The sequence below is a fragment of the Crocodylus porosus genome, unplaced genomic scaffold (assembly GCF_001723895.1).
Source record: "Crocodylus porosus isolate Cpor-Errol unplaced genomic scaffold, CroPor_comp1, whole genome shotgun sequence".
In the NCBI taxonomy this organism is placed as follows: Eukaryota; Metazoa; Chordata; order Crocodylia; family Crocodylidae; genus Crocodylus; species Crocodylus porosus.
In genome coordinates this window covers 7,061,190-7,071,249 of record NW_017728947.1, presented here as the reverse complement: position 1 = coordinate 7,071,249, position 10,060 = coordinate 7,061,190, and the positions used below count along the sequence as shown (strand labels likewise).

Below are 10,060 nucleotides of genomic sequence, written 5' to 3'. Positions count from 1 at the left end.
GCTGCAGCACGGAATGCTGGCCACGGGGCGGGGGAGGGGCTGCTTTTCTCTGTGCCCAGCACCAGCTTGTAACCCGGCCTTGCGCCTGCTCCAGGCTCACCCGTCGGGGCTGCGCCGCAGCAGGAGCACCTATGGCCCCCCTGCTTGCCATGCTGTGCAGTCTTTGCTGCTGCTGCTGCCTGCCTGGAGCTTCTACACTGGGCAGCACAGAGGCAGCAGTGGCAGCCTCACCACAGCCTACCACGGTACGAGCTCTGGATGCGCAACAGCAACAAACACAGCCTGGCGTGGCAAGCAGGGGGTCGCTTTCCTCTGGGCCAAGCAGCTGCTGCCGCTGTGGCACAACACTGATGAGCGAGCTCGGAGCTGGCGCAGGGCCGTCTGGCAGCAGGGGTGGGTTACAAGCTGGTGCTAAGCGTGGGGAAAAGCGGCCCCTCCCCCCCATGTGGCAGGCGCCCTGTGCTGCAGCTGCTTGCAGCCCACGTGAGGCTGCTTGTGTCTGCTCAGGACAGCCCTGCATGGGCTGTGAGTGGCTGCAGCAGGGAGCGCTAGCCTCAGAGCAGGGGTGGGGCCACTTTTCCCCTGTGCTCAGCACCAACTCGTTCCCTGCTGGGAAGTGCGGGGTTAGGGCTGTGTGCTATCCCCTGCCTGTACAGCAGGGCTGAGGAGGTGCAGGAGCATGGGGCCCACACTGGTGTCCTGGGGCCAGCGCTGGCCCCACAGACCCCTGCCAGGCTGTGATCCTCTCTGGGCCCTACTGGTGCTGGCCCTGACTCACTGGTCCCAAGACATTGGGACATTGGTCCCAGATGGTGACCAGGGGACGGGGCACCTTTCAAGGTGCAGAGCTATCCATGCAGCCCTCAACAGCTTGCCAAAACTGGGTTTACTGGCCCTCTGCCTGAAATAATTGCCCACCCCTGACATAGGCAGTGTCTCTAATGTCTACCAAAGACACATCAGCACTGACGGTGAAGAGAGTTTTGCTGGAAGCAAGTCCTCTGGGTTATGTTAAATGCAACTAATGTGTATGTGTATGCTTGGTTTTTCGTTAAACAGAGCCCAGTCCAGTTTTTGATATCCAACCCATAGATATCAGCACAGATCAAGTGAATTTAACCTGGAAGAACAATGATTCAGCTGCTCATAACTATACCTATGAGATAGAGATTTTCAAAGATGGAAATTCAGCTCTCCGGACTGAGACAACCCAAATCACGGGAGCTGTAATTACAGGTTTAGAACCTGGTACACTCTATAACTTCACAATATATCCACTAGCACCAGATAGCAGAACTAAAGGAGATGGAAATTCCGTGACCGTCTACACCAGTAAGTCATAGAAACTCACCCTGTAGCTTGCTTGCTATTAAATACATCCAGTCTTTTCTTCCCATATTCCTTTATGCTTGAATAAATATGCATGTGCTTATGTTACAAAGGTACTGTGTATAAAACTTCTTGCCTTTGTTCTTTCCATTATAAAAATTGCTTGGTTCCAAAAACATGCCGCATCACCAAATTGAATGCAAGAAATATAGTCTCTAAAGTGGAGCCAGCTTCATATCCATGACAGCACAGGTGTTTGCGTCTGGCTAAGGTGGATTTGGCACGCACCTGAAAAGACATGTGGGAGAAGGTGCACATAAGCAGTGTCTCTAATATCTACCAAAGAAACACCAGCACTGATGTGACACCAGCAGTGATGGTGAAGAGAGTTTTGCTGGAAGCAGGTCCTTTGGGTTATGCTAAATACAACTGATGTGTGTATGTGTGCTTGTTTTTTCCTTAAACAGAGCCCAGTCCAGTTTTTGATATCCAACCCATAGATATCAGCACAGATTATGTGATTTTAACGTGGAAGAACAACGATTCAGCTGCTGATAGTTATACCTATGAGATCTTAAGAGACGGAGCTTCATTTCCAAATAACACAATATTCCAAAAGAGGCAAGCTGTCATTACAGGCTTAAAACCTGTTACTCTTTATAATTTCACAATATATCCACTAGTGCCTGATAATGCAACTAAAGGAGATGGAAATTCCACAACCGTGTACACTAGTAAGTCATTGAAACTCACTCTGTAGCTTGCTTGCTATTAAACGCATCCATTCTTTCTTCCCATGCTCCTTTATGCTCAAAGAAATATGAATGCGCTTCTGTTCCAAAGCTGCTATATGTTAATCTTCTTGCCTTTGTTGTACCAAAACAATTACACTTCCATTAGAATAAAAGGTTGGTTATGAAAGCATGAGGGATCACCACAATACACATGAGAAATGAACTCATTATATAAAGCCATGTTGAGTCCATATCTTGAGTATAGTATGCAGTTCTGGCCACCACAAAAGGGTATACTAGAACTAGAAAAGTAGAGAAAATGGCAAAATAGATACAGAACATGGCTTCCATATAGGGATATGCTAAAAAGGCTGGAACTCTCCAACTTAAAAAAGAGACAGCTGAGGGAGAATCTAATAAGAGTCTGTAAATCTTGAGTGTGGTGGAAAAAATTGAGTGGGAAACAGTTATGTACTGTGTCTTATGGTAGTAAAACAAGAGGCAGCCAGTTACATTATTAGGAAAGAAAATGAAAGGCTTTTTTACACAGTGCCTTATTAACATGAATTTCTTGCCATGGGATAAAATTTCTATAATTTCCTATGTATAGAATATAATAATTGGAGGGTCATATTGGAGGCTAATAGCATGCTGTATTTACTCAAATCTGAAATGACACTGAATTTAAGATGAACCCCTGTTTATTCGAGTCTGTATATGGAAAATGTATAAATCTCTCATAATCTCTTCTGTGGTGTGGGGAGATCAAGCAGCTTGTCCCCTGCTTGTGCCTGTTCTACCTGCCTTCCCTCTGGATCCTCAGTCCCCGCTTTCCCCTCCACCTCTGTACCCCCTGTTCCCCCTTTTCCCACAGTCTCTTCTCCCAGCTCCTCCCTGTGCTTACATTTGCTCTGTGCTCGCAGTCTCTATCCCCATTCTAGCCTGGGGCACTGAGCACAGGCCTGGCCCAGCCCTTGTAGCAGCCATGCAGGCTGTGCACCGCTGCTGTGGGAATGGACTGGAGCCGTGCTCCGTGCCCCAAACTGGTGTGTACAGAGCCTGATGGTGCAGAGCAAGGGGAAGCAGGGGAGGGAGAGGAGAAGCAGGGAAGCAAAAGCTATGGGGGGGCGAGGGGGTGAAGACAATGGGAATAGAGGCAGCAGGCAGGAGAGCATCATATGGAGGCAGTGAGGGGTGGGTGAGGAGGAGGGAGCAGGCTGCAGCTATGGCCAGACCCTCCATAGGGGCTGGAGCCTGAACCACAGCAGCTGCCTGCCCCCTCACTACCCTCATACCTGATCCTAAGTTGAAGTTCTTCTACCTCCCCCTGCCATATTATAGGGGGTTGGAGGATCTTGTCTCAGAACTGAGTAAATATGCTAATTATGTTAAACCCATTTTTCATATTTTTTTTTTCTTTTTATCAGTGCCCATAGAATATAGCAGTAAGAAACATAACAAACAGATGATGCCTGAGGATACTTCATAAGATGAATCAATGCCTATTTCAAATACCCTTCTTCTAAAGAATAGTCTCCTTCATATTATCAAAAGCAACTTGCTGGGTTTGATTGACCTTTGCTTTGACACAATGCAGCAGTTGTTACCTAATACACCTGAATCCAAGACAACTTAGTTTAAGATGACCCCCCCAAATAATTAGATTAATATACATGAAAAATCATATAATTTCTATAATTTCCTATGTATAGAATGTAATAATTGGAGGGTCATATTAAATTTGTCCCTCCTAAAGCAGCAGTGGGAGGGAAGGGACCAGACTCTGACAATTCTTCTTCCTGTGCCTTCCACTTGTCATTCTTGCCTTCCCCACCTGCTGTAGTGGCTGCACCCTTCTTCTCCATACTCCTGCTGCTGCTTCTTTTCTGGGTGGCAGCAGCTCTGGCTCTGGAGCAGTCAGCAGTGGTCCCAGCCCCATCCAGGGAAAAGCAGTGGTGGCAGCTCCACGCCCAGCCAGGTTGGGACCAGACGGTCTGGAGCTGAAGGTGAGTGGGAGGAGAGGCGGTAGGGCAAAGGCCAAGTAACCAGGTAGGGGACAGGCTACATGGTCACTTCCAACAACCACACGCAGGTTTCCATGTGCACTCTCCCACCTTTCACATGAGCAGCCCTGAACTGGTGCGAGTAGTTGCTCAGTTCCGGATCTGGTCTAGTACCTTGGGCAGGATCTGTTGCTGAGCCACCAGCTGCCTTTGGCTGGTACTTAAATCTTGGGTGTGGCTTTTTTTTTCTCTCAGGGTGATTGTGTTTGGAAAAAACCTTGTTTTCGATTTGAGTAAATATGGTATGTTCTTATATTCTTATGGTCATTGCTATATGCACCTTGGACCATATCCTCGGGTCTTGTCAAGATATTCAAAACAAGGAGAGGTCAGAGAAGGTGTACATATACAGCTTTTGCAACAAGGTTTCAGCACTAAAGGGGGAAATGTTTCGTGGGAGGCAGGTCCTCCGTGTTCTGTAAATAGCCCTAATATGTTATGTGTGTGCTTGCTCTTTCCTGAAACAGAGCCCAGTCCAGTTTTTGATATCCAACCCGTAGATATCAGCACAGATCAAGTGAATTTAACCTGGAAGAACAATGATTCAGCTGCTCATAACTATACCTATGAGATAGAGATTTTCAAAGATGGAAATTCAACTCTCCGGACTGAGAGAACCCAAATCACGGGAGCTGTAATTACAGGTTTAGAACCTGGTACACTCTATAACTTCACAATATATCCACTAGCACCAGATAACACAACTAAAGGAGATGGAAATTCTGTGATCGTCTACACCAGTAAGTCGTAGAAACTCACCCTGTAGCTTGCTTGCTATTAAATGCATCCAGTCTTTTCTTCCCATGCTCCTTTATGCTTAAAGAAATATGCATGCAGTTATGTTCCAAAGCTGCTGTATATTAATCTTTTTGCCTTTGTCATACCAAAAAGATTACAGTTCCATTAGAATAAAAGTTTGGTTATGAAATACTGAGGGATAACCACAATACATATGAGAAATTAGCTCATTATTCAAAGCCCTGTTCCCATATCTTGAGTATGGTATGTAGTTCTGGCCACTCCATCTCAAAAAGGGTATACTAGAACTAGAAAAGTAGAGAAAATGGCAAAACAGATGTAGAACATGGCTTCCATATACGGAGATGCTAAAAAGGCTGGAACTCTCCAACTTGGAAGAGACAGCTGAGGGGGAATCTAATAAGAGTCTTTACAATCTTGAGTGTTGTGGAAAATGTATGAGTAACAGTTGTGTACTGTGTCTTGTGATAGTAGCACTAGAGGCAGCCGATGAAATTATTAGGAAAGAAAATTGAAGATTTTTTTTTCCACACTACCTTTTTAAGACATGAATTCCTTTCCATGGGATATCATGGAGGCTAATAGTATGCTGCATTTACTCAAATCTGAGATGACCCTGAATTTAGAGACAACCCACCAGTTGTTAGATTCTATACATGGAAAATGTAAAAATCTCTCATAATGTGTCAGGTATAGAATCTTTTTTTGTCTTTAATTCTTCCTCCTTACTGCTGCAGGAGGAGGCAGTAGCGGGATGCAGGTGGTATGGGGAGGTCTTAGCAGGTTGCCATCCGTGCCTTCCGCCTGGAGTGTCAGCTAAACCTTTCCCCCGCCCCCCTCCCCTCCAGTCACTTTTACCCCTTTTCCCCACAGCCTCTGTTCCCAGCTTCTCCCCCACTTATTCTTGCTCTCTGCTCGCAGTCTCTATCCCCATTCTAGCCTGGGGCACTGAGAACAAGTCTGGCCCAGCCCTTGTAGCAGCCATGCAGGCTGTGCACCGCTGCTATGGGGCTGGACTGGGACAGTGCTCAGTGCCCCATACTGTAATATATACAGAGGCTGATGGTGTGGAGCGAGGGTAAACGAGTAAGGGAGAGGGGGATCAGGAGAACAGAGGCGGTGGGTTAGGGGTTTGGGCAGCAGGGAAAGAGGTGGCAGGTGGGAGAGCAGCATGGAAAAGCAATGCAGGGTGGAGGGGAGTTTGGGGCAGGCAGCAGCTGAAGCTATGGCCAGACCCTGAGCCTGAACCACTGCAGCTGCCTGCCCCCTCACTGTCCTCATACTGGTTTCTAAATTAAGATCCTCCCCCCCGCCATTTTATATTAGGAGGCATCTCTTAGAATTGAGTAAACATGGCAAGTGTGTAGAATAAAAAGGGGTGGGGGGGTGGAGGATCAGCCAAATTTATGAAAAATGGGTTCCTCAGGGCCTATTGAATGTAGCAGTGAAGAACATGATGTTATCTGAGGATACTTTATTTGGTGACACATTAGGATGCCAATATGGATAAATACCTATTTCCAAAATTCTTCTAAAGAATCAGCTCCTAGACATTGTTAGAAGCAAGATGCTGGGTTTGATGGACCTTTGTTCTGACTCCATACAGCAGTTGTTACTGAATATACAAAAATCCAAGTCAACATTGAATTTAAGATGCCTCCACCCCACAGTTGTTAGATTAATATACATGGAAAATTGTAACATTTCTATAATTTCTCATGTATAGAAGATGATCATTGGAGGGTCATATTACACTTGTTCCCCTAAAGCAATGGTGGGTAGAAAGGTAACAGACTGCTCCTTGCCTTATTTGTCCCTGTGCTTGAGCCTGCCATCTGTCTCTTCTCTTCCCCATCCTGATGGTGGCTGAAGTGTTTCACTCCCTACTCCCTGCTACCACTTAATTTCTGGGTGGCAGCGACAGGCAGCAGTGGTCCCAGCCCCATCCAGGGAAAAGCAATGGTGGCAGCTCCAGGCCCCATCAGATGGGGCTAGAAGGGCTGGAGCTGCAGGTTATGGTAAGCAGGGGAAGGGGAGGTAGGGATAACAGCAAGTAACCAGGCCGGGCCAGGCTACATGGTCTCTCCCACCAAGTACAGCACACGTTTCCATGTGCACCCTCCTGCTTTCGCATGAGCTACCCCGGACTGGGGCAAGTAGTTGCTCGACTCCGACTTTGGCCCCCAGTCTTGGGCAGGATCTATTGCTGAGCCACCAGCTGCCTTTGGCTGGTACTTAAATCTTGGGTGTGGCTTTTTTTTTCTCTCAGGGTGATTGTGTTTGGAAAAAACCTTGTTTTCGATTTGAGTAAATATGGTATGTTCTTATATTCTTATGGTCATTGCTATATGCACCTTGGACCATATCCTCGGGTCTTGTCAAGATATTCAAAACAAGGAGAGGTCAGAGAAGGTGTACATATACAGCTTTTGCAACAAGGTTTCAGCACTAAAGGGGGAAATGTTTCGTGGGAGGCAGGTCCTCCGTGTTCTGTAAATAGCCCTAATATGTTATGTGTGTGCTTGCTCTTTCCTGAAACAGAGCCCAGTCCAGTTTTTGATATCCAACCCGTAGATATCAGCACAGATCAAGTGAATTTAACCTGGAAGAACAATGATTCAGCTGCTCATAACTATACCTATGAGGTAGAGATTTTCAAAGATGGAAATTCAACTCTCCGGACTGAGAGAACCCAAATCACGGGAGCTGTAATTACAGGTTTAGAACCTGGTACACTCTATAACTTCACAATATATCCACTAGCAGCAGATAACACAACTAAAGGAGATGGAAAATCCATGCTGGTCTACACCAGTAAGTCATAGAAACTCACCCTGTAGCTTGTTTGCTATTAAATACATCCAGTCTTTTCTTCCCATATTCCTTTATGCTTGAATAAGTATGCATGCACTTAAGTTACAAAGGTTCTGTGTATAAAACTTCTTGCCGTTGTTCAGTGGTCTCCAGCTTTTTAAGGTTGCGGATCACCTGTGGAATTTAAAAGGAACCTAAGACCTACTTCCCCCCGCCCAGCAGGTAAGTCTGTGGGGAGAGAAGGGAGGAGAAGGGGCCAGTGGGGCACATAGAGGCCCCAGCCCTAGCTCCACTCCCTCCCTCCCCACTGGGACCTCAATCTCCCCCCGCCCCCTGCCCCAATGGCGCTGTGGGAGGGAGTGGGGCCAGGGCAGGGGCAAGCCCGCCATGTGCCCCCCAGATCTGCATGCGGGGTAGGGCAGGCTGGTGCCGGGGCAGCGTGGCGCTGTTCCTGGCAAGGGTGTTTGGTTGCACTGCGCTTGGACTGGGTGGTGGCAGTGCTGGAAGCGGGTATATGGGAAGCTACAGCTATCCCAAAACTTGCTATAATGCCCCATGGCCCAAGCGCAGCACTACCAAACACCCCTGCCAGGAATAGTGCCATGCTGACCCAGTCCTAGCCTACCCCGCCCCGCCCCACCCTACCCTGTGTGTAGATCCAGGGGCATGCACCCCCTGTGCCCTCCTGGGATGTGTGCCGCCACCTCTCCCCACACCCCTGGGCAATCCACTTGCAGCTCCATCCTCCTGCCTGGCTCCTGTCCTGGCTCCACTCCCTACTTCACAGCTGCTGCGGCCACCTGCACTGCCCCACAGTTGGTGGGTGGCATGTGCCCCCCTGATCTGTGTGTGGCAGATGTATGTGACATCAGGCCACTCCTGGGCCAGCTGCAGCAGCAGCATCCACCTCTGCCAGGCACAGATGGGGGGGGTGGGGGGGAGGGCACATGCTGCCTCAGGCCTCTGCCGGGGTGCACACAGTGGCGGAAGCCTCTCCCGAACCCTTAGATGAGCTGCCTGGGCTTGATCCTCCCACCACCCGCCCAGCCACTCAGCTTATGGGCTCCTGCTGCATTCTGTGCCTCACTGTGGGGGCCTCAAGCTGGCTCCCACCCCTTCCCTTCCCTTTTTCCACTGACTGACCTGCTTGGGGGGAAGCTGTGTGTTCATGCACATGCGTGCTCAGGCCCCTGAGCCCAGGATCGACTGCAAGAGACTCTGGGTTGGTGACCACTGCCCTGGTTGTACCAAAAAGATTACAGTTCCATTAGAATAAAAGTTTGGTTATGAAATACTGAGGGATAACCACAATACATATGAGAAATTAGCTCAGTATTCAAAGCCCTGTTAAGTTCGTATCTTGAGCAGGGTGTGCAGTTCTGGCCACCCCATCTCAAAAAGGGTGTACTAGAACTAGCGAAGAAGAAAAAATGGCGAAATAGATGCATAAAGTGGTTTCCATATAGGGAGATGCTAAAAGGAATAGCCCAACGGGAGCCAGGTTGGCAAGGGGTGAACAGCCACCAGGGAGCGTCACAACTACCCCTGGAATGAGCACTTGCTACACAAGGCCTATTGAATATAGCAGTAAAGAATATAACCTACAGGTGGTGCCTAAGGATACTTCAGAAGATGGATCAACACCTATTGCAAATACTGTTCTAAAGAATTGGCTCCTTGACATTGTCAGAAGCAAGATGCTGGGTTTGATGGAATTATTGGTCTGACCCAGTGCAGTGGTTACTAAATGTACCTGAATTGAAGACTATTTTGAATTTAACACTACTGCCCCCAGTAATTAGATTCTGTACATGGAAAATTTTAAAAATTGTATAGGAGGTAATTGTTGGAGGGTCCTTTTAACTTGTCCCCTTAAAGCAGTGGTAGAGGGCAAGGGGCCAGACTCTACCCCTTGCTGTGCCTGTGCCTGCCATTTGTCTCTTACCTTCCCCGCCCCTTGTGGCAGCTGTACGCTTACACTCCCTGCTCCCTGCTTCTGTTTATCTTCTGTGTGGCAGCTCTGGCTCTGGAGCAGTGATTAGTGGTCCCATCCCTGTGCAGGGAAGAGCAGTGGTTGCAGCTCCAGGCCCAGCCAGGTTGAGGTCAGAGGGCCTGGAGCTGAAGGTAAGTGTGGGGAAGGAAGGTAGGGGAAGCAGGCCAAGTGACCAAGCGGAGGGCAGGTCACATGATCTCTCCTACCAAGCACACTACAAGTGTCCATACGAGTCCTCTCCCTTTTGCATGAGCTACCCCAAACTAGGGCAACTAGTGGTTCAACTTTAGCTTTGGCTTCAAGCCTGGGGCAGAATCTGGAGCTGAGCTACTGCTTGCCCTGGGCTGGTGCGTGAATCTCTGGCGAGG

General features: G+C 48.3%; 1 protein-coding gene across 8 annotated transcripts in view; it reads left to right on the top strand.

The window, feature by feature from the left end:
• PTPRJ (protein tyrosine phosphatase, receptor type J) overlaps positions 1-10,060 on the top strand; it is a 135,102-nt gene that overhangs the window by 92,906 nt on the left and 32,136 nt on the right. For 3 of the 8 annotated variants that reach the window (XM_019551727.1, XM_019551728.1, XM_019551729.1), the window contains 4 exons: positions 1,060-1,332; positions 1,797-2,063; positions 4,594-4,866; positions 7,427-7,699. In XM_019551727.1, coding sequence (XP_019407272.1) covers positions 1,060-1,332; positions 1,797-2,063; positions 4,594-4,866; positions 7,427-7,699 — 1,086 coding nt within the window. The remainder of the gene's footprint in view (positions 1-1,059; positions 1,333-1,796; positions 2,064-4,593; positions 4,867-7,426; positions 7,700-10,060) is intronic. The other 5 variants (XM_019551732.1, XM_019551731.1, XM_019551733.1 and 2 more) reach the window with 3 other exon arrangements.